The 27,957-nt window shown below is 39.1% G+C and overlaps 5 protein-coding genes across 8 annotated transcripts in view; 2 read left to right on the plus strand and 3 right to left on the minus strand.

Moving 5' to 3' along the window:
• The window catches only part of LOC126597219 (high mobility group B protein 7-like), a 30,182-nt gene extending 23,640 nt beyond the window's left edge, over positions 1–6,542 (minus strand). Inside the window, exons 1-8 of one of the 2 annotated variants that reach the window (XM_050263997.1) lie at positions 6,319–6,542; positions 5,977–6,059; positions 5,792–5,846; positions 5,581–5,688; positions 5,381–5,438; positions 5,233–5,277; positions 5,000–5,086; positions 4,866–4,909 (exon numbers count right to left, since the gene is read on the minus strand). In XM_050263997.1, the coding sequence (XP_050119954.1) occupies positions 4,866–4,909; positions 5,000–5,086; positions 5,233–5,277; positions 5,381–5,438; positions 5,581–5,688; positions 5,792–5,846; positions 5,977–6,059; positions 6,319–6,455 (617 nt within the window). In that variant the 5' untranslated portion in view covers positions 6,456–6,542. Of the gene's footprint in view, positions 1–4,575; positions 4,910–4,999; positions 5,087–5,232; positions 5,278–5,380; positions 5,439–5,580; positions 5,689–5,791; positions 5,847–5,976; positions 6,060–6,318 lie in introns of those variants that run through there. The other variant, XM_050263998.1, reaches the window with a different exon arrangement.
• LOC126597216 (DNA damage-repair/toleration protein DRT100) lies at positions 1,904–4,420 on the plus strand. The gene has a single exon (XM_050263992.1). It carries the CDS (start codon positions 2,328–2,330, stop codon positions 4,170–4,172), a length of 1,845 nt encoding a protein of 614 aa, XP_050119949.1. The 5' UTR covers positions 1,904–2,327; the 3' UTR covers positions 4,173–4,420.
• Positions 6,543–7,139: 597 nt separating the features above from the next.
• On the plus strand, positions 7,140–15,517 carry LOC126597213 (helicase-like transcription factor CHR28). 2 transcript variants are annotated; one of them, XM_050263990.1, is made up of 13 exons: positions 7,140–7,450; positions 8,211–8,311; positions 8,401–8,535; positions 8,623–8,821; positions 8,930–9,444; positions 10,190–10,261; positions 10,348–10,425; positions 10,535–11,441; positions 12,307–12,437; positions 12,771–12,992; positions 13,847–14,383; positions 14,523–14,732; positions 14,970–15,517. In XM_050263990.1, exons 3-13 carry the CDS (start codon positions 8,425–8,427, stop codon positions 15,072–15,074), a joined length of 3,087 nt encoding a protein of 1,028 aa, XP_050119947.1. In that variant the 5' UTR covers positions 7,140–7,450; positions 8,211–8,311; positions 8,401–8,424; the 3' UTR covers positions 15,075–15,517. The 2 variants fall into 2 exon arrangements, with proteins under 2 accessions (XP_050119947.1, XP_050119946.1); XM_050263989.1 differs by lacking the exon at positions 8,211–8,311 and having other exon boundaries at positions 7,141–7,450.
• Positions 15,518–16,340: 823 nt separating this feature from the next.
• Positions 16,341–18,424, minus strand: LOC126594749 (protein ASPARTIC PROTEASE IN GUARD CELL 2-like). Its single transcript, XM_050261008.1, has one exon. It carries the CDS (start codon positions 18,262–18,264, stop codon positions 16,645–16,647), a length of 1,620 nt encoding a protein of 539 aa, XP_050116965.1. The 5' UTR covers positions 18,265–18,424; the 3' UTR covers positions 16,341–16,644.
• Positions 18,425–22,224: 3,800 nt separating this feature from the next.
• On the minus strand, positions 22,225–27,600 carry LOC126597227 (probable protein arginine N-methyltransferase 6). 2 transcript variants are annotated; one of them, XM_050264008.1, is made up of 14 exons: positions 27,182–27,600; positions 26,670–26,735; positions 26,354–26,422; positions 25,952–25,987; positions 25,593–25,658; positions 25,222–25,290; positions 24,982–25,059; positions 24,689–24,767; positions 24,049–24,143; positions 23,393–23,477; positions 22,992–23,188; positions 22,786–22,904; positions 22,664–22,702; positions 22,225–22,555 (listed from the first exon to the last, which is right to left on the minus strand). In XM_050264008.1, exons 1-14 carry the CDS (start codon positions 27,452–27,454, stop codon positions 22,549–22,551), a joined length of 1,278 nt encoding a protein of 425 aa, XP_050119965.1. In that variant the 5' UTR covers positions 27,455–27,600; the 3' UTR covers positions 22,225–22,548. The 2 variants fall into 2 exon arrangements, with proteins under 2 accessions (XP_050119965.1, XP_050119966.1); XM_050264009.1 differs by having other exon boundaries at positions 22,225–22,702; positions 27,182–27,598.
• Positions 27,601–27,957: the final 357 nt, after the last annotated feature.

Below are 27,957 nucleotides of genomic sequence, written 5' to 3' on the forward strand. Positions count from 1 at the left end.
CCATAACTTTCCCTTTGACACTGAACTGTATCGCAATGCGCAAGCTGCCATTGAATAGTTCAGTCAGTCGAAATTCATTGTCAACTTAGACATTTCTTGTTGGAAATGCATACACAAGTATCATGCTTAAGCTTAAAGCTTTACAAGTTACAATGAGAGATTGAGAGGAGACCATGTCCATCACCATGCCTGCAGCCCTGAATCTTCGACTTAATCTAGTTTTCCAGTTCACCGGCAAGCAAGCAAAGATTCATCCCGTCGAGTCAACATTGCCTGTCCATCCCGTAACATATAGAAAGGGGGCCATTGGTCCTTTCCCTTTAAATCTACCGCAATCAACGCCACCTATCTAATCCAGCTCATGTTTCATCATTCACTTTCTTCTTTTTCACTTTTGATATTTTTTGTTTTTTATAGACAAAAGTTCATCTAAACTACGTGGAACATAGAAAGTTTGAACACGGAACGCAGTGGGTTGATGAAGAATGCTATATTTTTTAGAACAATCCACAATGTTTTTAACTTTTGATTAGTTCATGATGATATTTTTGAAATACCAATAACATCTCACAACGCATTAATTTATAACAACAAGTTCCAACATTTTCTCTAATATTAACATGAATTTTGAATACGATACTTTGAAAATTTGAGAAAGAGAGAGCACACAAGTTGATAAAAAGGAACAAAATAAGTCAAAATTGAAGAACGATTGTTTGACAAATTGCTCCAAAAGTTCAACAACTCTTTCCAACTAATATTTAACATAATTACAACATATATACAATTATACATATCCATGACTAAACTAATAGGGTGTTATCCATATACAATTATATATAAACAATTGCTACCCAAAATAATTTGTCTCAATAACTGCAAAAATTCTGCAAACGCATTTTCTTACCAAGTTTGACAAGCATCGCATACGGAACCGATAGGCATATTAACACTAGTGTTCCTTGCAAATTAGGAAACGTGAATAATCATTAGGAATCAACAGTTAAGCAAGCCTCAGGAGTTAATCTAATTATCTTCTTTTTAATTATTATCATCATCATCAGTAGTCAGAACCTTTTTTATTTTCTAATTAATTTTGATTTATGTTGATATATTCAAGACTGTCATTGTCATACTATTTAATTAGAAGAGAGATTCTACCGTTAGAAATGTTTTGCAATTGAGTGGTTAATTTCTTTTTCCAGCTTAGTTGGCAATTATTAATTGAGATTTGATATTGAAAGAAAACCTGATCGATCAACCCTAATCTTGTAATGCATTCAAGTACAAGTAGGGTAGCATAGACTTTGAAAGCATTACAAGAAAAATAGGGTTCTCTCTCTTTTAAAATGGCATAAATAATAATAATAATGCAACACACGTATTCTTTGTATTTTAAAAGAAAAATAGATAATATGCTACGTTAATGTTGTGTTATCGAGTGAGTTATAGAGTTTTAAAACAAAAATACATGTGTTGCATAATTATTGGCTCGTGTGATTGAGTCTGAGAACTCAGTGATGTTCAAGGAGTTCACACTTGACACCGATTAATTACAAATGGAGTGGAATGAAAGGAGGGCGGAGAAATGATAGGCCTTTTGTTTGGCACAAGAAAAGATTGTGCAAGCGTTGAGTGTTGACAGGTGAAACCTGTGGATGGCAACGGCTACGAGCGTTGCGTTGCGAAATATAAGGGGTTAATTTTATTTTTCTTTTTGAATATAGGGGTTAATTTTTAAAAGTAAAAAAGTAGGGTTGATTTGGCTGCGGAATTTGAATCTAGTGCGCTCCAACGTTTCAAACTGGAGGAGGATCCTCGTGATCATCAAACGGTCAGAATTTTATTTATTTTTACAAATTACATTACATGTGAGGAAGCGAGAGACAAGTTCCATTTACTCCCCCGAGAGCCGACCTCACCTCTTTGCTTTTGTTCTGGTTACTATAAATAAGAGACGCAGACACTCGAGAGTTTCAGACACGTCTCCTCCTCCTCCTCCAAACCACATTATTACATGCCTATTCTCTCTCTCTCTCTGTCTTCAGACACACACACTTACGCTTTTTTTTATTCCATCTTTTTCATCATTCATCCTAGCTAGCTATTAAGTATTAATTAATCAAATACTTGCTGTCTAAGTGTCTACGGCAAGCAAGGCAAAAGTCCTCCACCCTCCTCTCCTCTCCTGCTGCTGCTTCCTTTCCAGCTTCCACTTTTTTTCTTTTAAGTACATATATCATATCCCCACCCACCTTCACTGGAAAATAGTTACGGTGTTTGTTTTCTGATGCTCTGACTACTGACTGGGACCTCCTCCTCCCAAAATGAGAATGCCTGTCCTCCTCCGCACATGGACATGCCGATGGACATGGGCTTGTATTTCCAATTCCAACCTGTTATTGCTCATGTTTTTGTCGATCCTGCTGTGTTCTACATCCTCAGCCTCGTCGTCATCCCCGGCTGTTTGCTCAGAAGCAGATAGAGCCTCCCTTCTCAGCTTCAAATCCAGAATCTTCAAGGACACTACACAAATGCTGTCTTCGTGGACGGGCAGAGACTGCTGCGCCGGAGGCTGGGAAGGTGTTGAGTGCAACCCAGCTGGCAGGGTTACTGTCTTGCAGTTGCAGCGCCCAGCCTCTGGACCTGATTACATGAAGGGCACCCTCTCCCCTTCCCTTGCCAACTTGAATTTCTTGGAGGTACTCGTTATCAGTGGCCTGAAACTAATTACAGGTCCAATTCCTCAGAGCTTCTCCAATCTCGTCCACCTCACCCAACTCGCCCTCGAAGACAACTCCCTCGCCGGCCCCATTCCTTTTGATTTAGGCCGTCTCTCCTCCCTCCAGAGCCTCTCCCTCAGCGGCAACCGTTTCAGCGGCCACATTCCCCCAAGCCTAGGCCAACTCCCCCATCTTGTCCAACTAGGTTTAGCCAGAAACTCCCTCACAGGTCCTATCCCACCCACTTTTCTAAATTTCCATGCTTTGCAGTACCTTGATCTCAGCTTCAATGCCTTGTCCGGCCCCATTCCAGATTTCGTAGGTCGCCAGTTGCAAAACCTTACTTACATTGACCTCTCCAATAACCAGTTATCTGGTCAGATGCCCATTTCCCTCTTCAGCTTGTCCAAGCTTTTGGACCTGTCCTTGAACCACAACCAACTGACTGGCATCATCCCTGTTCAGGTTGCCGGACTCAAATCCCTCACCACTCTTTCGTTGAGCGCCAATCGACTTACAGGATGTATTCCGGGATCCATTTCAACATTACACAACCTTTGGTACCTCAATTTATCCGGGAACGGGTTTTCGGATCCTCTCCCTCAGACCCTTGCCAGGGGCGTTCCTTCTCTCTTGTCCATAGACTTGTCTTACAACAATCTCAGTTTAGAGAGCGTTCCATATTGGATCACAAGCAGACAACTCAGAGATGTTCATCTTGCTGGCTGTCAATTGAGAGGAACCCTCCCAACCTTTACAATGCCTGATTCTTTGACCTCCATCGACCTCTCTCACAATCAATTTACCGGTGGTATTTCAAAGCTCCTCACCAACGTGACAAGCTTGCAAAGCCTCAATCTCTCCAACAACCAATTGAAGTCTGATCTTTCAGAACTCAAATTGCCTGACACGATTTCTTCTGTTGACATGCACTCAAATCAGCTCGCAGGGTCTCTCTCAAGAATCTTAAACGATAGGACAAGCAGCTTTTTGGAGGTTTTGGATGTCTCACACAATCAAATTTCAGGTGGAATTCCAGAGTTGAAGGAAGGCCTGAGGCTCAAATTGTTCAACTTGGGAAGCAACAAGATTTCCGGTCACATCCCCAACTCAGTTTCAAACCTGACCCAACTTGGAAGGTTTGATATATCAAGGAACCAGATGACAGGCACCATCCCTACAAGTTTGGGGTTGCTCGTGAAACTGAAATGGCTCGATGTGTCCATCAATGGGCTCACAGGAAGGATTCCAAATAGCCTGTTAGGGATTGAAGGGCTCAGACACGCAAGCTTCAGGGCAAACAGGTTATGCGGAGAGATCCCACAAGGGAGACCATTCAACATTTTCCCTGCAGCTGCTTATCTGCACAATTTGTGCTTATGTGGCAAGCCAATGCCACCTTGCAGGGGTAGTGGAAAGAAACAAGAAGCAAATATGATGAGCCAGTAAGATGCTGACTCAGACTCGAGAAAATATGAGCATTTTCGTTGAGATTACATGTCATATAGGAAACAGCAAATAGGACATCTCCTGCAAGAGCCAAGATCCAAGAAAGATAGTCACTTATTATCTATTTATTATAATCACTTTCAAATTAAGAAACCTTGTCTATTTACATACCGAGGAGAGAATGCATGTTCTTTCCTTCATTAAGCTTATGCTCAAACATTCAAATTCCAGAGCACATTGTGTAGTAATCATTTGCTTCAAAAAGTGCCCCGCAAAGGAAACAAGAATTGAGACCCATCAACACATAAATAAACTCAGATGGATTGCAGATTAAAAAATAGAATGAATCAACCCAATTTTTCAATGTAAGTAGGCAATTTATGTTTCAACATACACCAACCAATTAAAACACAAAAACACATGGAATTGAAATGCTCAACTACTACATTTGCATTCACAAGTCTACCGAAAGAAAAAGGGATGCTTGGGAATCATTCAAGAAGATACATATCATAACCAGTTTCAGAAAAGCCATAGATAGCTCAGAAACAAACAGCCTCAGAATTTACAAGAATCCAGAAACATGCATTAGACTCAATCCCTCCAAAGAGAGGAACATGAAACTTTATATGAAAAGATTTGTCAAGCTATCCTAATACTAATACGCTAGTACTACTCATCAACATCAGTTATTTCTCTGAAGCTTCTTTCTCCAAAACCCCTTCCGGTGTTTCACCCTGAATTTCCACACAGAAAAAAACCAGAATTTAATAAGAACTACAATAATAATACTAACACATTCAACAAGTAAGCTGAATAAGTCTTACATCCCTAGCTTCTGCAATGTCAGTCTCCAGTGCTATTTTGTACTCTTCTTTAAGCTCAGCAGCTTTATCCACGTAGGGCTTCTTCTCCTAAACACATTTTACATCAGAAACAAGAAGAAAACAGGATCAGACAAAGTCTAACGACCATTTCCTGTCCACGTGATAAGATTGAAGGTAACAAATCAAGACCAAAACCATACACAAAAGAATACAGAATGAATACAAATACAAACCTCATCAGTCATAGACTTCCACTTCTCACCACCCTCCTTTGCAACCTGAAACTCCAGTTTAAAGTTACAACATTAGAGGTCACCCAGGCTCATCAAACCGTAGCATATTGTACAGTAACGGAGTGCTGAAGTTGATAACAACAAATACCATCTTAACGCCTTTGGAATCAGGATTAGCTTCCTTGTAGGATTTCCTGAAATCATCCCTGCAGCATACAAAATCCACAATTGACCTCAAACAGCATCTCATACAAAACAGACATCATTCAAATACACAGCAGATAATGTAGTTGTAAATCATGGATAATACATAAGAGAAACAGAAACAGCAGGTGAGAGGAGATTTACATGAAGAGGAAGAAGGCGGTGAGAGGGCGCTTGGGTGCATTTGGATCTTTGTCCTTCTTGGCTCTCTTTGACGTCTTTGGTTGTGAAGTGGTGGTGGTGGACCTCTTTCTGCAAATAAATACCAAATTGAAAAAAGAAAGAAAGATGGATAGATAGACACATAAATCACACGAGATTGACAAATAACAGACAGAGAATGAGAAGTAATTACCTGTCAGCGGGAAGCTTCCTTTTCACTTCAGGGGGCTTTTCCACAACTTGAGCCTCTGGAAATTCATCCCAATTCCCAAACAAAGGAAATCAGATATGGTATTCTCACTTGTCAAAAAGTAAAACAGAAATTACACAAAAAATAAACAAGGCAAAAAAAAGGAAAGAAAAACAAACGTAACGCACTGAGGTTGAGCTTGATTTTGGCATCGAGGCTACAACTGTGCATGCTGATGAGTGCCACTGGCACGTCCTTGTTGCACTCCTCGCTGCAAATTATCACCCACATTTAACTCAATTAATCACACTAACACAACACACCTCATATACTAATGGATGGATCTGATCTGATTAACAATAACAAAATTTACAACCCAAGCAAAAAGTCATCCAAACAGTAACACCATGTATTTCTGGGTTTTCTTCTGATTAATTTTTGTGTTGATTAATTGAATTGAATGGCCCTAAACCCCGAAGAATATAGTAGAGGAAAAAAGAAAAACAAGTGTTGGGGTTTAGGGTAGAAACCATCGGGCAAAGGCACTGCCATCTTTGCCGCGAACGAGAGAAGGTGGTACGGTTGACAGGGAGTTCTCCCCGGTCTCAGTGGCCTCCACTCTCCTCCTTGCCTTGGTTGGGTTCGATTTCATTGACCCTCCTCCCATTTCTCTCCTCCTCCTCCTTCTTCTTCTTCTTCTATCAAAATAATGAAATTATGGAATTGAACGGAACCCTACGCATTGCAAGCAAACGAATAATAATATATACACTTATGTAATGATGTTTGAGTTTGAAATTTGACGAAAACACAAGAGGGAAAATTGGTTGCCGCCTAAACTATTTTAGAATCCCCCGCCCGCCAGATTTATTTCTTTATCATCCATTATTCCTGTAACTTTCCCCAAATTTTGACGGTTTAGATTTAACGTCTCTTGTGCTCTCTGATTGGCCTGGGTTACCTCAGTCTGAGATCCATTAGTGGGCTTAGATCTTTTCTCGAACTCCCCTTTCTACTGGGCTCATCATTTGTCCCGCAGTTAAGCCTGACCGCCCAAACGGAGGATGAGTCCAAGGGGGCTGGCCTGGGCCTGTTGATTGACCAAGGTCTGGCCCAATGTTTAGTGTGTTAGTCTAGCTGTGGATCAGTGTCTTTCCTTGTACAGTTGTACACTTGTACTTGTCCAATCTCCAACCGAACTCTCTCGTACTCGTACGAGGGAGAAGAAGAAGAAGTCGACGACATGCCCCACTTATAAATCCAAGTCCGATTCTGTTTTTGAAAAAAATTATTATTCATCTCAATGAAATATACCATAGCGCCTTATTTCCTAGTCTTTTTAAAATTAGTCAAACAAATTGAGACGTTACAAGGATACAATACTAATTATTTACTCTTTTTCCCACCGTAAATGAATTAGTTTTATAAAGGGGTTTTTTCCATTAGTTATATTTATTAATTTCCTTCTTTTATTTTTAATTTTTAATTTTTAATTTTCGGAGGTGATACTCGCGTAATTCAAGATCTCTTCCATTGTCAATTGTTCCAAACCCAACCGTACTCTCTCTCTCCGCCTATCGTCTTCTCCCCTCGCCTGCACTGCAAACCCTATGAACTAGTGCTGGACAAGGCCAATGACAATCGGCCATTACAGCTTTGCAGGTACGATTTCTCCTTTTTCCTCTGCATTTTAATGGGTAAAGCTTTTAACTTGATGACGAATTGATCCAGTGGCGCTACCACCCACTGCATGTTTCATCTTTGCAATTCATCCTTTTCTTCTGGGTTTAACTTATATATTCTTCTTCGCTACCTTTCGACTCCCCCAAATTTGTTCCAGTCGTTCAATTTTTCAATGGTTTCTAGGGAGATTTTTTTATTTATTTTTAAAATCTGGTGTGAATTTTGTAAGCAAAATCCTAGTTGGAGACGAGAGGGTCAAGTTAATCAGGTCTTTGCGAATTCTGATGATACGATTTCAAAGTTTTATGCTTTTGAGATTAGATTTACTAGCAACATCAGGTTTCACTAGAAAAGCTTTAGCCTTTTGATTTAGATTTACTAGCAACATCAGGGTTCATTAGTAAGCAAGCAGTCTACCACCAGGTTTCACTAGAAAGGCTTTAGCCTTTTGATTTAGATTTACTAGCAACATCAGGGTTCATTAGTAAGCAAGCAGTCTACCACCCCTTTTGATGAGTTCCTCCTGCTTGGAAACTTGAGGCCGAGATAATGCAGAAAATTTTACACATATATATTATGATGGTCAATCAATTGATCAGTTAAAACTTATATCTGATTATCAAGGCAATACTTTGGTATACCCATATGAAGTCAAGTGATAATGCAGCTTCCTCAGACCCTCACTGACACTGTGTCTACTAACACTGGCTTTTGGTAATTGGTATACACGTGTTTGTAGGAGAGGATTCCTAAGGCTTTGCATGTGTATTACTTATGCTGTTAGCAAAGACCTGCTTCTGGGAATTGATACCAATAGCTGTTGGATGAGTGCAGTCCTATGTAATGCAGGCTTATGAAGCTTCCTTTTTGCCCTTTTTTTGTACACTTCAAAATAATCTGCTCAACTTATTAATCTTCTGTTTTCTTAGGAAGGGGGGATGCACTTTTCTTAGATGTTTGGTCATGCGGATCATCTTTATGACTTCTTTGATTCAACTTGGAGATATTGCTCTTTTTTAAGTGGATGGATTGGCAGTTTAATCTCAAAAAACTGCACGGATGTGGTGAGTTATTTAATTTTTAGTAAAACCTATTGCTTCTCTATTTATATTGCTGCACCAAGAGATTTAAAAGATACCTCGCAATTTCAGATTGGCTTACCTGCAAGGAACTCACTTTCTAAGTTGGTTGAAGAAGGGGAAACTCAATTTTCAACCTTCATGGCTCAAAGGGAATTTATAGATATTAGTTCATCGGATAGTGATTTAGAGATAGAAGAAAGGGAATATGGCAACAGCAGAGTTCTTCCAAGCTCGCTATCTGGACCTGGCTCAAATCCAAGGAGTGGAGGTTAGATTGGGTTTTGTATTTTAATGCCCCCCCCCCCCCTCCCCCACAAAAATGTTTAGAATAAGTTGTATATATTATTAATTACACGACAATCGGTGGAATTTGCAGATTATTCTGGGCAGTTTAGAAAGGTGCCTTCTCCTAGAAGAGCATATGCTTCTAATGGCAACTCTCCTAATGTTAATCAGCACACACAGGTGAAACAGAATTTTAATCCCAGTTCAAGTGATGATATAAGAACCTCAAATCGACATGCTGCTCGAGCACATAATGATAATGTGGAACGGCCTCAGAGTAATCATTCGCAAAGTTCTAATATTTCTCTTAAGGACTATGAGGCTCAGAAGAGGACCCTTCCACAATCTATGCAGCTATCGGGACCGAGTACTTACGCAAGCAATGGCAAGGGCCTTATGAGAGACTATTCTAGTAGGGGCTATGACACCGAATTTAATAGGTCTGAAAGCAGTGGGAGTAGGGGCCAGCCTCCCTCTTTCATGCATGGAAAGTCATTTTCCGCTTCACAGTTTGCGAGTTCAAGTGACCCTGCATACCATTCTGGGACAGGTGACGAAAGGGTTCCTGGCAGTGATGAGAGACTGATATATCAAGCAGCATTAGAGGTACTTCCGCACTCAGTTCTAACATTCTTCCATTGCTATTGTTGGTGCAGTAAGCAGTTTATTCTTGATTTCTTTGTGAGGTTCAGTAAAACAAAAATTATCAGGGATTGAATTTTTGCGAAGAGACCTTAACACGTTCAGAAACCCAAAAGGGGTGGCCAGCCACATATATAGTGCAAAATGCATTTTGTTCGGTAGTCTTATGGTAATAAAGAATTAATTTTTCAAGGTACGAATCTTTGGGGCCAAAACCAGTTTGAAAGGGAACATAAATGTGTCCCTTTCTCATGTTGTGCTAGTAATAAAAATTATCTGTAGTCGTCTTTCCTTCCATTTTCTCCTTGATGGTGCTACTATCAATTCATTTGGTTGCATTAGTTTTTTCTTTAACCCTTGTTTCATTTCATTTTCCAATCACTTTTTTTTGTCAGACTCCACGTTCTTGCTTACTTAAACTCGTTATCTTGTAATTGGATACTATTTTTTTAATCTTGATCGTCAAGTTTAGCAGAGTTGTTGTAACAATACAGAGAGATGGTGGGTTTATGCTATTTCTTAAAGTTGTTGAGGAATTTATGGGTAAGACAGATCTCATAATTGTGAGGCCGAGGCATTAATAGTAGGTAACAGAAAGGTGATTGTACCAGGGTGTAGCAATTGAAAATCTGAACAGGATTGGTCCTAGATATGGTTGTCTTAGTTGCATAACAAGGAATCCTCTTTAAAGGAAGTTTGGTTCTTGCAGGATCTCAATCAACCAAAAGTTGAAGCTACTTTACCTGATGGTCTTCTGTCGGTCCCTCTTCTACGACATCAGGTTTTTCTCTCTTTTTTATAATAATTGGTTTCACCATTCTCTTGAATTCATCATTTTCATGAACTCAAGTAAGTTTACGCCCACAGAAAATTGCTCTGGCATGGATGCTTCAAAAGGAAACTAGAAGTCTGCATTGTCTGGGTGGAATCTTAGCAGATGATCAGGTTATTCAATAATAATCGTCTGACCTCTAAAGCTAAGCTTAATCCTTTCTACTTGACTAAAGGTTTCATATATATGCTAATTTAGATTCATAATGCTTTTATCTTACAGGGCCTTGGTAAGACCATTTCAATGATTGCCCTTATACAAATGCAGAAGTATTTGGATTCGAAGTCAAAATCTAGAGATTTAGGCAATCAGAAAACTGAGGCTTTAAATTTGGATGACGATGAGGACAATCCCAACGGTGGTTTGGATAAATTGAATAAAACTGAGGCACCTGATCATCTTCGATCAACTCCAGAAGTTAGTACATCTTCACGATCAATCAGAAAGCAGAGGCCAGCAGCGGGTACATTGGTTGTGTGTCCAGCAAGTGTTCTTCGACAGTGGGCTAGGGAGCTGGATGAAAAGGTTGCAGAGGAAGCAAAGCTGCGTGTTCTTATTTATCACGGAGGCAGCCGGACGAAGGTTCCTGAAGAACTGGCTAGCTATGATGTGGTTCTCACAACATATGCTATTGTAACCAATGAAGTCCCAAAACAACCTTTAGTTGATGATGATGAACCTGATGAGAAAATTGAGGAAACTTATGGAATACATTCTGATTTTTCAAGTAATAAGAAGAGAAAAAAGGCTTCAATTATTAATAAGAAGGGAAAGAGGGGCAAAAAGGGAATTGATAGTTCCTCTATTGATTGTGGTTCTGGGGCACTTGCAAAAGTGGGTTGGTTTAGGGTGATACTAGATGAAGCTCAGACGATTAAGAATCACAGAACTCAAGTGGCTAGAGCGTGTTGTAGCCTTCGAGCAAAAAGAAGGTGGTGTTTGTCTGGTACTCCTATACAAAATACAATTGATGACTTATACAGTTACTTCAGATTTCTTAGATATGACCCCTATGCTGTATATAAGTCATTTTACAGTACCATTAAGGTTCCAATATCAAGAAACTCAATCCAAGGTTACAAGAAGCTCCAGGCAGTTCTGAGGGCTATAATGTTGCGTCGAACAAAAGGTGAATATATTGTTCCGGTTATTTGATTTGCGTGATAGTTGGTAGTTGTTTATATTTGTGCACTTTCCCGTTTCAAAAAAAATATTTGTGCACTTTTACTAATCCATTAGGTTTGATGTCTTACACATGAGGCTTTACTTTCTCATGTTGAACTAGGTAACCACTTTCTGCGAGTTTCAGAATTCCATGTTGAGAAAGGGAATATTTTCTGGTTGAGAAATAATGGCAAAAATAGTATGGTCTTAAGCCATGCTTTGTAATTTGTACTTGCTTAAAACACTGTCAGAAACTTGGAAGAACTCATTTCTCACATTTTCTCCTCATAAAAGAAGTGAAAATGTACACTGAAAGCATGAAGCAAAATCTCTTCTTTCATTTTTCAGTTGTTTCAGCTGTGTGCCCAATTACATTATTGTATTTTGTTGTTTATTTTTGGATGAAATTATTCGCAACTAGTTATAATTTACTACTGTGCATTTCTGTTCAAGTTTATTTTGTGGTGTGGTTGTTGATCTGATAAATATATTCTACTTCTTTACATATTGTTTGGACAAACATGTTATTAAAAATTGTTTGTCACTGTGTATGTAGGTTATTAATAGGGGTGTGATATCCACACACCCCATTTTACTTCTCACACACCTTTTTAATTTTCGGATGTCGGATCAGATGAATTGAAGAAGATCAACGGACAAAAATTATCAAGGGTGTGTGAGAAGTAAAATGGGGTGTGTGGATAGCACATCCCTATTAATAAAGTCTGTTATTGTTCCGATGCTGTGAACTAATGTGGTTGTTTTTTACACCTTGGACTAATTTTGACTTAAACTCATTGGTGCTTATCATAATTGGTTACTTTATGTAGGAACATTGATCGATGGGCAACCTATAATTGAATTACCACCAAAAACAATAAACTTGAGTAAAGTGGAGTTCTCGCCTGAGGAGCGGGCCTTTTATACCAAGCTAGAAGCCGATTCACGCACTAAGTTCAAGGTGCTTTCCCCTTCAATTTATTTATTCTACTTGAGACATCTGATATTTCTTGAGTAATCTGAGATGTAAGTGACAAATGCTGCTAGTGGATTTATTAATGGGAAAATAGATCAGTGCTGTTCTAATGGGCCCCGTACATGCTACTTTGTTGCATTTTTTGAGGTACTTTATATTTATTGCAACCTGGTCCAGGTTGAAATTTCATGCTATAATAAATATACAACCCGCAGTTTGTGGAAACCTGCAGTTTTGAGGAAGATTCGTTTGTGATCTCGTGAAGATTTAATTTGGGTTTATAGATATTCGTGTGCTGATTTGTATTGTGTCTTGCAGGCATATGCCGCTGCTGGCACAGTAAATCAAAATTATGCAAATATTCTTTTGATGCTTTTGCGCCTCCGGCAAGCTTGTGACCACCCTCAGCTTGTTAAAGCGTATGACTCAGACTGTGTTGGGAAAGATTCTGTGCAAATGGCAAGGCGACTCCCAAAGGATATGATATCCCATCTTTTGCATCTTCTGGAAACTTCATTGGCTATTTGTCGTGTATGCAAAGTGAGCTTTCTTGAAACCCTTCCAAACATATTTCCTTTGTAGCTTATAAGGGCCTGTAAATCTTTGTAGACTTGAAAATTCTATTAAGTTAATACGAAAACAACTGTTCTGGAAACTGGTCAGGTACATCATGCACACGTGGAAGGCTGTGATGACTGCCTGTTCCATTGTTAAATGCAGAGTGTGGCAACTCTTTGCACTTCCTGCTTAGGATAGTTCCTTCCTCCAAAACTTTCTTCCGATAGTATATGCTTGTACTTACCATGTTAAAATGGTGTCTGCATTTCGATTAGTTTATAGCAAAGCAACTTGTTTTCTTTTGTCATTTTCTTGATTTATTTCTAATACTTGAAAATATATGTTATTGAGATGCAAAGGTTTTATAGATGTGAGTAGCGCAGGACCTAGAGAAGGTCACCGTCTCCTTTTCTGGTTTTCCCAATATACTGTGCATGATTGCAATGAAACCTTTCAATAAATATTCCTTTGCGTTGTGATGCTTCAGATTGAAACTATTTACTTCCTTTCTTAGCTCTTACTAATTATTATATACTTATGCATATTATCTCTCCTGGACTATTAATACTTATCCATATTATCTCTCCTGAATTATAGATGTTTTTCTGCGTGGTGTAACACATTGTTTCAAGTAAAAATGTATTTAAAATTTTGAAAGAAAAATATAGTCACACTTACTCGTTTTGGGGAGTTAGGGAGGAATCTGGACATGCTTAACTAGGAAATTTTTGTGCTGATGATTCTCTTTGCCAATTGAAAGTGTCAGATTATTAAAAGAATATTGTATAAATGTGGTGGGCCTATTTAATTCTTATAGTATTTGATGCTTTTGGCAGGATCCACCTGAAGACCCTGTTGTTACTATGTGTGGCCATGTATTCTGTTATCAGTGTGTTTCGGAATATTTGACGGGTGATGACAATACATGTCCTGCTGCTGAATGTAAAGAACAAGTTGGTTCTGATGTTGTTTTCTCCAAATCCACTCTCATAAGTTGCTTCTCCAATAATCTTGATGGTACTCGGACGAATTCTGAGTTGGGCGAGAAATCAATAGTGTTACAGAATGAGTATAGTTCATCTAAAGTCAGAGCTATTATTGAGATTTTGCTTTCACATTTGGAACATAACTGTGCTGGAAGCAATGGAGACCCTGCTTTTGGAACCGAAATCACAGATAGTAGATATTCTGGCGTTTCAAGCTCACCAAATAGTGGACCAATAAAAACGATTATTTTTTCCCAGTGGACTGGCATGTTGGATTTAGTTGAAACATCATTGAACGAGTATTGTATTCAGTACAGAAGGCTTGATGGGACAATGAGTCTGGCATCAAGAGACAGGGGTGTCAAAGATTTTAACACTGATCCTGAGGTTTTGGTCCTTGTCTTGATAAATTGGTCAAATAATGCATAATTGCTTCTACGTTAGTTCATTTTTACATGAGTAACCCTTTTACCACCTCAATCTGGTCATTGATTTTAACATCTTTAATGGTTGAAATATTTTGCAGATCACTGTTATGCTCATGTCACTAAAGGCTGGAAACCTTGGTCTAAACATGGTTGCAGCATGTCATGTTATCCTTTTGGACCTGTGGTGGAATCCAACCACTGAAGATCAAGCTATTGATCGGGCACATAGAATTGGACAGACCCGACCTGTTACTGTAACACGTCTCACGATTAAGGATACAGTGGAGGACAGGATATTAGCTTTACAGGTATGATCTTATACTTAATATTTCTGCCTTCCAAGTTCAATTTGCAGTGCCGATGTACTTTTTTTTTCTTCTTTGGGTTTTCTTTTCCGTCTAGTTCTGATGTGTAAAGAGAAAAGGTTGCTGTTTTTCTGTTATATTTAGGGAATATGTATCATTTTGGCTAACATGAAATACTCGAACAGAAGTTATGTCAGATCAAAGTCTTGATATTGTGTCATTGACTCCCATGTTTTGCAGGAAGAAAAGAGAAAAATGGTGGCATCTGCTTTTGGTGAAGATCATGGTGGGGGCTCCGCTACACGTCTGACTGTTGAGGATCTGAGATACCTATTTATGGTCTAAGAACACAACCAAGCGATTCACAATCGTGTTTCTGGCATTAGTATCTTTGCTGATTCAAAGAAAAAGCTGGTCTAGAAACAAATATTTAGAACTATGAACCAGGATCCTGTTAAATTAAGGATGCATGAAATTAGTAGTAGCAGCAGTAGTAGTAGGGCACTGCCCGATATTGTAGGCTCGCATGGGACTAATGGGTGGATTTGCATCCGAACCTGCATCTGTTTTTTTTGGGGGCTTTTTCCCGGGCCGAAGAAGGCATTTTTGTTCCCAACAAGTGGCGAGTAGCGAGTGAGCATAGGGCTAGGGCTAGGGGACTTGCTGTAAATATTTTCTAATTTATTTTATTGTACAAAAGAGTGTACTAGTAGTATAGCTTCCTTTGTTTTAGTTTTGTTAACAACATGGATGATAAATGTTGTTTTATGAAATATTATTTGCAATTATATCTTGGTAAAATCATTTAATTTTGCTGTCAGGTTGGTTTGTGTCAAGTAAATTATTGTTTTTGCTTGTTGATACTTGACAAAGCTAGGGCCGACCCACCAATATAAGGTCATCATCTTCCGCTACTCCTATTTTTATCTCTAGCCTCGGGTCAGTGAAATAGTTACTAGCTAAGCCTATGCTAGGGTTTTACTTCTCCTCTTCTCTTGGATCCTCCTTAATATATTGGGTTTCCTCATCTTTACTTGTATTGTTCATACACATTACACGTTATATACACACACGTCAATTCAAGTTTGCCCCTTCCTTCTTTTATTTCTTTCGACTCTCTTCACTTTTTGGAATGTTTGACTTTTTTGTATCATCGGTCATCTCAATTTCCTTTTGTTAAAACTATATTTTAACTAAAAGCTTTCACTAAAACGTGTGTTTTGTCTGTTATTTTACACTCTAATTTAAATCACTTTCGCTTTAAAAACAAGGGGTGTGATATCCACACACCCCATTTTACTTCTCACACACCTTTTTAATTTTCGGCCGTTAGATCGGATGAATTAAAGAAGATCAACGGACAGAAATTATCAAGGGGTGTGTGAGAAGTAAAACGAGGTATGTGGATAGCACACCCCTAAAAACAATGGACGTAATAAAAAAGAGAATTCAAATAGAGAAATTTGAGTGTTAAGTGAAAGCACTCTCTTAACCAATTACTTGCTTTGCTCTACTATTACTTGTCTTGGGTAGGTACATGCGTAGTTATTCATAAGTCACGATATATATTTCCACCCTTCTATGTCTTCCTGCCAATTGAAAGGTGAAAAGTGAAAAGGAATGGTCCACATACAAATAAATATGATGAGCACATATTACATTATTTTACACTCACTCACTCCACGAGAACAAAAAGCACACGAACATGTTTTAAAAAGTTTCATCTAAGAACCTCTTAGAACAAGTTTAACTAAAAAGACCATCTACTAAAGCTCACCTCGTTGTAATCTATACTACATATACCTTTCTTCAAATACTATATAGTTCATGAACTTGAATTCAAGCATACATTCAAAAGAAAAGAAAAAACAGAGAAAAAGGAGCTAGGGACGACATATTATAATTAATAAGCTGTTTAGCAGACATTGGGTCCAAAACCCACAAAACCATTGGCTCCATCAAATGAGATTTGGATGCCCTCTTGCTGGATGTTGCCTATTATGGAAAGTCCGGAGGCCGAAGGAGCAAATGCAAAGCAAAAGGTCCCCTTCTCGTCCACCGGAATCAGAAAATTGCTCGCCGGAAGCGTCAGGATGGGCCCACCCGAAAAATAAAACGACACGGTCGGCACCCGAACCGACACGAAGCCGTTCAGGTCATAGCATGTGTCAAAGATGGACACTCCCGACGACAGCCGAGGGAGGCTGGCCGTCTGCTGAAGAAAGGTATCGCGGAAGGCCTCGTAAGCCAACGTCGGGAACCTTGTCACGGCGGTGCCCGTGTCCATCACAACCCCTCCGTAACCCATCTCGGTTTGCCGGAATACGTCTCCGGATATGGGCACCCGCATCCCTCCAACTCCAAGGCCCGCCAGCCCCACAAAATACAAACTCGGGGCCCGCGGGTTCCGGATCAGCGGGACCCATGCAGCACCCACGGGCATCGCCCCACGACCGAACTCCAGGGACCCTCCTCCTCCTCCGCCGGCTGCGTTGGTACTTGTAGTACTAGAGCGGCCGCCACGGCTGACCAAACAATAAGTGAAGGCACCTCCGGTCAGGCCGGCGAGCTGACCAACAAATGACATGGCCCCACCTCCAAGGCCCAAGAGACCAGCGGCTCCCACAAACATGCCGCGATTCATGTGCCCGCAGCCGATGGCTACGTTTCGGAGGAGGGCGCGTCCCAAGGTAAGAGTTTCGAGGGCAAGCGTGCCCTGGGTGTAGGATCCGTCGCCGTAGGAGGCCTCGTAGAGGCATCGACCGGAGTGGCAACCGGGGTTCTGGAGGCGGCCGCAGAGGGAGGAGGCACAGGAGACGCTGGAATACGAAGCAGAGCGGGCGGGGTCAAAGATGGGGTCGGACTGGTGGTAACAATGGGTGCAAGGCTGGCACTGAACCCACACGATGTCACTGCCGGAGTCAATCACCATGTATTGGCTTCGTGGTGGGCTCCCCACTCCGATCCTCACGAAGTATTCTCCACTCCCTTGCTCCATACCCGACACCACCCCCGACCCAAAATCCAACGACTCTAACTCTGAGTCTGAGTAGTTGAGGAGGCGCCGCGTGAGGCTAGCAAACCTTTTGGCATCCCTTTTCATGCGTGCGCGGAAAAGGTGGCTATGAGAAGTATGGCTGCCTTCATTCCCATTCCTGTTTGCATATTGCGACGACATCTTATCCCTGTGGACCACCTTCACCTTCCATTTTCCTACTCCGGATCCGCCATTAGTGCTTCTTTCATATTCTTCATGATCTATATCATCTTCATCATCATCATCATTTAATTTGCTGCCGGTGGTGGTGCTGCTGGTGACGTTGTATGCAGCCCTAGGTGCCCTGTCATTACTTTGAATCGCCGTGATTGTTTCCTTCACGTTCAGCTCTTGAAACTCAGGGTACGTAAGGGAAGTAGTTGTAGTATTGGTGATGGTGGTGGCCACGGCGCAGCTGCTAATTATTAGGAGGAGAAGAGCAGACACCGTTAGCAGTAGTAATGGTGCTTCTGCTTCCTTCACGCGTACGGCTACCATGGCTTGTCTTTATTTAATTGCTTGAGAAGAGTCAAATTAACTAAGCCTGCTCTTAACTCCTACGTACTACTCATTTTAATAAGCTATTCCTTGCTTGAAAGTTGGGTTTGAAATAGTAGGGAGAAGGGATGTGGGATTATTTGGTTTGGGTTTTGTATATATAATGGCATATATATATATATATATATATATATATATATATAGGTGACGCTAGAAAGTCTATTTCCTTGAATCATGTTGTGTAGATTATATAGTGAATGTTAACGGTTTGATTCCTTCTTTAAATCAATCACCACATCATATGGTTTATCAAATATGATCTAAAAATATAGTCTCCCTAGCATTTTCATATAGATGTATAGAGCAAAAAGGTGAGATGGAATAATTGGGTTATCCCATATGTGCATGATCGATGGGGCTCGGTTCTATTTTGTTTTAATATTATTAATTGATGACATGAGAGGGAATTCTACTTTCTTGACTCTTGGGTTAATTGAGGTTAGCTAGTAGCTATAGCTACCTTTCTTCAGCTTTACTTTCTCAATTCTTCATCCTTTTAGGTTAATTGAGTGATAGCTTCACCGCAGTATGCCATCCATCAAGCTCTAATTGATGTATAACAGGCGGCTAAAAGGATCGACTGAAAGTTTAAGAATGTTTAAAATCAGCAGCAAAGCGAAGAAGACTCGTCACTTTACCATAATGCATTGACAATTTTGGCTGAATTCCATTATTTACTAGTTTAAAATTAAATTTTAAGATTTTAAGTGTTTTTCGTGTTTTGTTATTTCTTTAATTTGTTTTCTATTTGTACTCCTAAAAGGTGCATGTCTAAGAGGCCCTATATAAGCAACCATTAGTGGGAAAAAGTTGTATCATATCATTCAATCAACAAACTTAAGTTTTTTCATTTATTAGTGAGTTCCATATTACTAGTTAATTATGGCTTATTTCGTTCGATTAAAACGTTGTGTCGGTAATGTTGGGCGGATATCATTCATGGACATGTAGGATATAGATATATATATATATTTCCGGAAAAAGAAGGGAAAACGATAGAAAATAAATAAAATTTAAACAAATTAAATGAAGAATGAAAACAATGCTTTCTTTATTTTGTCAAAAAGAACGAAAACAATTCTATTTTATATATTTTTGACAAATAATATGATATTGTATCAAGAGAGTAACACTCTCACAAAATAAAGATGCATCATCACAATTGAGTATCTTACTTGCTACAAATATTTATTTTCCTCGCATATATATAGTCAGCCTTTTCCATAAGCTTTAGATAGACACTATTGTTAAAGCTTTAAAAGGGTGATGTTATGGAAATCATTTATTTAAATCATGTTTTATAAACTATATGACGTTCTTTTTAATGATTGAATTATTACTTAAGTGTTGATTAACATGCATATTTCTTACATGGTTTACAAATATAAAATATAAAATTGATCTGCTTCTCATTACTTGATTTAAAAATGTGAGAGAATTATAAACAACAGAATTTGTATGATATATAATGTCCTCAGTAGTGTTAGCCTTTTCATAGGTAGGTATGCACTATTGTATTATGTTTCTTTAAACACAATCACAGATTACATGTTATTATTAAACATTCATATAAATATATATATACACACACACACGCACGCAGGCTACATGTAAAATGTATATGGATGAATAGGATAATGTATGCATGGATGCAGTGGTGGATCCAGGAAATAATATTAGGAGGGGTCAGTAAGAATAGCGCGCGCAGTGTTCAAATTTTTTTATACCAAAAATAGCATGCATATCGCAATTTCATCGAGTCTTGGTAGGCCTGAAGTCATTTGAAAATGCATACTACAGACATGTTAATGTATGCAAGGGACAGTACCCAAGGTATTCATGGACATTCATCGGGTTTAGGTAGGCCTGAAGTCGGTTGGAGAGCAAGTATGAAGCCAACTCTAATCTTCAAAATGGCAACACTCAAGGTATCCATGAACATTCACCGAAATTCGGAGGGTCAGCACCTAAGGTATCTATAGATGTTCATCGAAGTTCGGGGGGTCAGCTGACCCCCCCTGCCCCTTAATGGATCCGCCAGTGCATGGATGCATGGATATACATACATATATATATACTCATATATATAATGATTGCAGAACATGATCAACATGCGCGCATGAGTAGGTAGTTGACCACTTGGTCCAGATCCCGCGCGGCCAGGGCCCATGCATGCATGAGGACTAGCCTACACGTATACTTTTCCATCGTAAGATTAACAAGCATGGATGCACAAACAATCTTGGCATTGGCATGGCCATCTCCTTCTGCAGGTGGATAATCGGTATCAATATCGAGAGAGAGAGAGAGACCCTAATTCCTACACACACATGCGTACGGTTCATTTGAACGGCATGCAAGCTTGACAAGGCATTTATTTTCAACTTTCAAGAGATTAGCTTAATTTTCTTATTTGCATACAGATGTGCGATCAATAGGTACGTACGTACCTTAGAAAAGTAGAGTGCCTTTTTTTTATCAGCATTGGAAATTGACGTAGGATAAAATATAATAACAAGATATATAAAATCGCCACAATCTTTCTCCATCAATGAGTGTATTGTTCGTTTAAAAGCAAAGATTGCATATAATCCAACTTTTGTCCCTATAATGGCGGCTGAGCTCACTCTTTTGGAGAGATTATTTTTTAGATTATATTTTGTAGATCATATGATGTAGAAGTTAATGATTAAATTCTTTGTTTGATTCATTAAATAAGAGATTTAATCATCAATCACCGTATCATGTAATCTATAAAATATAGTTTAAAAAAAATAATATCTCTAGCATCACCTCGAAAGAAAAATCAAACGACGATAAATGCCTAGCTTATGGGCAATCTAGCATCAGATTAATTTCATAACCGAGTGAAATATATTCAATTGCTTTTGGAATTATGGCTAGAAATTCCATTGGATATGGATATATTGACAATCAACATTTTGATGTAAAGATGTACCTGGATCGATGATGTACAACAGAATAATCTTGATTTGTAACAATAATAGGGTTTTGTTTAAAATCACTGAAAAGTAATCAAAGTGTAATGTTGTAGAACTAAATGATTCTAGCATGTCTCCACTAGCCAGTTACAGTATCGATAATATCCCACTTCCATAGCTTCTTTCCCATCCCATCCCATCCAGAGAGAGGGAGGTGGAGGTGGAGGTGGAGGTGGAGGTGGAGGTTGTGGTTGTGGCTTCCCAAAGAGATTCAGATAGATATCATACAGGGAGGGTTAATTATATAATATTCAAATGAAATAATGAATTAATACGACAAAGACCAACCAAAGTGAGCATAAAAAAATTAGGACATCAAAATAAGTGGGAAGATGACAGAAAATATAAAAAATGGATGAGTTGGGAGTAGAATAATTAAAGATGTGAGAGCACCATCGACAGAGGCATATTCCAATAATTGTACAATTATAGCACCTAAAAGTGGTTCTTATTTTTAATTAAGTAGTCTCTGTCTCTATCTCTATCTCTTTTCTGAGTTTTCTCTCCGACTCTCACCACTCACCACTCAACACTCACTGGATGTTATAAAACACGTAACGTAAGCACTTGCTTCACATAATATTCTTAGTTATATTATTATATATGCATCAAATTAAACAAGGCATTGTGGATTCCAAACAAGTATCAATATGCTTCATGGTATCTGGAAACCCATCACCATCATCACTTGTTGGTATCTCATCGTCTGCACTGCCCTTGTCATCATCAACAACCACCTTATCTTCTTCATTTCATCGTCATTGTGGCCTGCTTGTAGATGATGGATGATCTTCACTGGTAATACTAGTACATGCACTAGAGGATCTTCACTGGTAATACTAGTACATGCACTAGAGGATCTTCACTGGTAATACTAATACATACAAGGCATGACAACTTCCGAAAACGTGTATGAATAGAGAGAAACAAATTGTGCATGGTCGCAATTTGCTACAGATGATTCCACTCACAAAATTTTAGTTAGTGGTGATGTCAGTATACCATAAATAACAATAACTTGACAACATCCGAATTACATGCTCTCTTTCGAATTGTATCACAATTTATCTGTCTGAATTTAACCTCAACGACATTAACATATTCTTAAGCGCACACAGGCTTAACATCAAATCTTCCTAAATTAATTCACGTATCTCCTCTAATATGTTAGGCTTTGCAAGTTAAAGTTATTGCAAAGCCCCCCAGAATGATCTGCAAAGAATCAAGGTCTGCAGAGATTTGGCGGGAGCAAGAAAGGCACAGGTTAAGCAATGTAATGACTTTTCAATGCTTCCCTTCAAACAACCACGCAACAAGTTCATAAGAGGAAGATTCACCTCATTACAGACTCTTTTACAAAGGATCTTCCACCTGAGCTGCAAGAGCAAAGAATAATTATGAGCCCAAGACTCAACTTGTGACTTCACCAAGGGTAATTAAACTGTAAGCCAAGACTCACGCATATTCAAGGTGGATATTCATGAATCGGCGGTTTTCTTTGCTTTGTGATAGTGTTACAGAACCTTCAATGAGTTGATCTTGCTCCAGCTCAATTGGCTCATAGAAGTATAGCACAGTCTGTAATATTGATTCATTAGACGGGCCGATGAAATGTTCATAGTAAAATATAAATGGAAGATCAGGGATAACTACAAAATACTGTACCTGTTGCCAATGCGTTGGAGGGTCCTCAGGTGCAGTGGACAGAACCAATGCTTCATTGGGATTTGCTCGTTTCTTCCTCTGCTGACTCTCCACTGGAAGATTGTTAAAAAGCACGGATGGTGCCTGATTATTTGTAGGAGCTAATGTAGGTCCACTGAATTCGACATCAAACCAAAATGCAAACCCATGTAATGGAGCTGTAAATCAAGAAATAATTACAACCACAACAGCGTCTACTGAAGTAAATGAGATTAATACAATAAGAACTTCCTCCTCTAACAAAAAAAAAAAAGTTCATTCAATGCATAAACCCACAAAGAGAAAAGAATTCAAGGTTATAAAAAATATGTAGTGAAAACAATAATGAGACAGAAGAACTGCAACATATAAGAGAGAGAGACCTCGCATCATTGACTTGAACTTGTAGTTTGCCGTAACAGATTCTAACTCATGATGTGTAACTGTATGGCAATCCACATGCTTAACCTACAAAGTAACAGCATGATGCCTTCGATTATATACTTTCTACAGACAAACAAAAATGACAGAGCTTCAGATCATAGTATAAAGGGCATCAGATGACAGATGGAGGTGCGAGGCCGCTTAAATAGAAAAACCTCAGGCAGCTCCTTAATGACCTCAACTTCCCAAAACAGACATCTCAGAAGGTGTTCGAAAGAAGCATATTCACCAGAATGCTGGACCACAAGCAAAGTCAAACTATTTGTTTGACTGGGGAAAATAAATCTATAAATTGATATTAATGAGGAGCATGCATAGATGAATCCAGTAGCCATAACAAGAAGGAACCAACAGTTTTCTGCCAACAAAATGTGTAACGTCAAGGAAGTAGCTCATGCCCGAGTCATGATTACTCTACTTCACCTCAAGGTTGATTTATTGGTAGCAAAGAAATAAAATAAAAAAACAAACAAGAAAGCAGAAAAGGAAAACGTCCACATTTGGTGGGAAAGGTTATTACTATCAAGACAACCCATAAGTATAATGAAAACCATAAAAACACATAAAAATCTGGAACTATACTGAGAGAACTCACCACATGTGGCCATGTCAAAACATTCTCACCCACAATCGTCTCAACAGATGGCTCTTCAAACGCACATTGTTTTGCCAATGGCAACATGGCAGACACTGCAAACAAGCCAATGAAAGAAAATGATTCTGACCTCCAAGCAATAAAACTTTTCTACATTATACAAGTGGAATGGTACTTAAATAAATGCTGATACTAAGCTCAAGTAAGGATTATCTTTAACATAAGTTAAAAAAAATGTAAAAAAGCATAAAGTTTAGGTGAGCTTCTTGATGGTCAGTTTTTAATTTCGTGAGAAGGGTCACATTCCCCAAATATACTCCTGCACCGAAGTGTAGGAGTTGTGCTCCCCTACTGCAAATTTTACTTTCACATATTTTCAAGAGCTCCGCTTAGAATGGGTGTGGCCACTGATTGTGTCCTAGCAACAATTCCATAGATGCTGGTAAAATTTGACCAAGGTTGAAAAACTAATTGAAAAAAGTTAAATGGCATTAAGCATCGTCTTCAAAGACCCAATAAATAACCGAATCCAGGCAAGGCATGCAATGTGTGTTATAAGTTCAAATAATCTAATGTAGTACAAATCCAATATATGGCGATAACAATTGAGATCATGTTATTATATATGATGTATACTCACTGTCAATTCCATAAACATTGCGCCAGAAATCTATGCTTTCACTGTATCTATCAGAATGTGTGATAGGTGCCATGTACAACTGCAATCATACAAACTAAAAATCAGCATGACAAAAACAAATTCATTCATCGACAGCTGCTACATTGTACAAACTTGAGCTTGACAACACTACATCCCCACTACACAAGTTGATAACACACAATGATATGAAGCCAGCACCAGTGTAACAGATTTCAGAATTAAAGATGCAGATGTGACCGTAATTGAAAGATCAAAAACAAAAAGAAAGATACCGTTGCACTTGAAGGAAGTATTAGACCTCCAGGTTTTAGCCAGCGATCTCTTGCTGTGATCACACTTCCCAGCATACTCTATAATAGGAAGAAAAAAAAACCAAGCATGCCAACAAAAGAAATGGAAATATATCATAAGGTTGCAAACCATAAAGCAGCTCAAGTATACATATTCTGAGGTACAATCCTATATCCAATACTTCACTATACAATCATGAATACAGATATGTTAACAGCTACCTCATACAGAAGCATGTAGCCCATCCATTCTGAAATTATAACATCAACCTCCTCATCAATATTGACATCCTGCAGAACTATCATTTTTAGCAATAGATATTGTTGGCTTGTAATTTGTAATTCAGATCAATAATTTGGGAAAGCCAAAACAAACTCATCAATCTCTCTCTCTCTCTCTCTCTCTCTCTCTCTCTCTCTCTCTCTCTCTCTCTCTCTCTCTCTCTCTCTCTCTCTCTCTCTCTCTCTCTCTCTCTCTCTCTCTCTCTCTCTCTCTCTCTCTCTCTCTCTCTCTCTCTCTCTCTCACACACACACACACACACACACACACGCAAGGAAAGTCAACAAAATTGTCCTGGTTGTACAAGCATACCTCAACTCGCCCATGTAGTACGATGACGGTTTCAGATAGATTGTTTGCTTTCACAACTTCATTTGCCTGCTTACAAATGAACGAGATTAATCCAAATTACAAAGCCAATCCTAAAGCGTCACAATTAACATATTTCATCTTCATGAGAATGAACTTTTATTTTTTCCGGATACACCATGCACAAAAGTTCAAGCTAAAGATACATATAGGTAACTTTGACTCAGGTACTTCCTCAATCAGAGCTTAAGGGTAATGAGACATTTTACATTCAAGCAAAAACACTGAGAAGATCAGAAATAAATGAATACAGAATCAAATCACATGCAGATAAAGTAAAAAGCATTACTACAAGAACTTACCTGCACTGCAATGTCACTTGCATCAACAGCATATACCTGGTAGGTTGTAACAAAACACATAAGAGAATGCTATACAGAATGTAAAACAATGCCAGGACGGGACACAACATAGAAGTGACTTAACCAAACTACAAACATTAAAATCAGGGGAAGACTGTCCAGTTTTATTCATCAGATATCATTGAAGAGAACGAGCAAAAATGGCTGTGACATATTTTGAATCAGTAGATGGAAGTAGTGATTTGACACTACCAAAACCCATAGTTAAATGAAATGCATACCATCTTTCCAAACAAAACACTTTTCCCCATGTCAAAAGGAAAATTATTGCAACTAAACACATACAATTTGGTCAATATCTTATTTGCAAATTTATGAAATAATATTGAAAAAACAGCTTACACGTTTTGCACCAGCCTGAGCACAAAATATAGAAAGAATGCCAGTGCCACAGCCAACATCCACTACAACCTGCAAGCATCATTCAATCAAGAATTTAAATGAGCAATTCACTGCAGAAACAACCCTCTCCACAGAGACATGCAAACTGGGTAGAATAGGCATGTTCTGCACATGTGAGAGTATGATTCCCCAGTACGTTAAGTTCAGATGCATAAGGTATGTCTTATAAATATTACAGAAGAGGTATTTACATCCACAGAAGGCAGTACCAAATAGAATACACATCATTTCTTAACTACAATTATAGCTGCATTACTTTGCCTGCTATAGAGCTCTGGTGCTGCATGATTGCCGCCCTATAAGATTCAGTGCGTACACGGTCCTGAATGATGACAGATTGCCACATCAGTCAATAATTTATATGACGATCAAATTGGAAAAGAAAACCCTCATAGCAATGTATTTTTTCCAATGACAAAGCATAAACAATTGCCTTGAAATTTAAAACTACAAAGGCAGGGAACCTTAAACAAGATATACTGATGTTATGGGCCAAATCATTATACATGGGTTCATATTCTGATATTCATATTCGCATTCCCACTTGAGATGCATTCTCTTAAAAGACGAAAAGCAATGCAAGTATCAACAATGGAATATCGCATCAAACTAATTTCGTATCCCCGGCTGCCACCGGAAAATCAAACAGCAGTAAAAACAGAATGAAACCCTAAACACTAACACTCGAGACATTTGATCGCAATCGATTCTGGAAAAGCAGATGGAAAATTAGCAAGAAAACAAAAACATATGTGCAGCAAAATGCACCTTGATCATTTCTTCGTGGATGCCGACGTGCGCGTAGGAGTGGAAATAGGCCATGTCGAAGTCCGTACAAGGCGCTCCCTGTTGTTGTTGCTGCTGCTTATTGTGCTCAGAAACCCTAAGCCCGCCAAAATTACCACCACTGCCGAAGTTGTCTCTGAGCTCACGTGACCTCGCACGTGTTCCCCGGCGGACTCTATCCCTCTGGCTCATCCCGTGTGGCTGCTGCTGCTGCTGCTGCTGGTAGCCGTTACTGTAAGCCGGGGTCGAGTTCATTATTTTGGTGACAACTCGCTTGCTCGCGCTCGCTCGCTCACTCCCAAACCCCAATATTACGAGAGACCAAAAAGAAAGCGCCGTTTGAGGGCCTCCCTTTAAACCCGGCTAACTTCTAACCCTTAACGTAAAATTTAGGTTCTAAACCCCCCAACTTGCTCTGATTTTTGGGCTAAAAATCAATTTTGGGTTCAGACTGATCTTTGGGGTAAATTTAACCAAAGAAACTAACAATGCAAATGACCTGGCCCACTTCAGCGCATGGACACGTCAGAAAAAGAAGGGAGCCGCAACCCACTAAGGTCATCTCCAACCGACGCAGACAAAAGGTTTTAGGGCTAAAAAAAACTCAAAATAACACAAAAATCGTCTCCAACTGAGGGCTAGGCCAAAGGGCTCGTGGGCCCCACTAGGCCAAAAATTGGAAAATAGGGCAACCGGCTGGCCCAAAGGAGCCAGCCCAAAATTCAAAAGCAACGGCTAGCTGACACCACACCGTTGCA

This window comes from Malus sylvestris, chromosome 13 (genome assembly GCF_916048215.2).
Source record: "Malus sylvestris chromosome 13, drMalSylv7.2, whole genome shotgun sequence".
Lineage (NCBI taxonomy): Eukaryota > Viridiplantae > Streptophyta > Magnoliopsida > Rosales > Rosaceae > Malus > Malus sylvestris.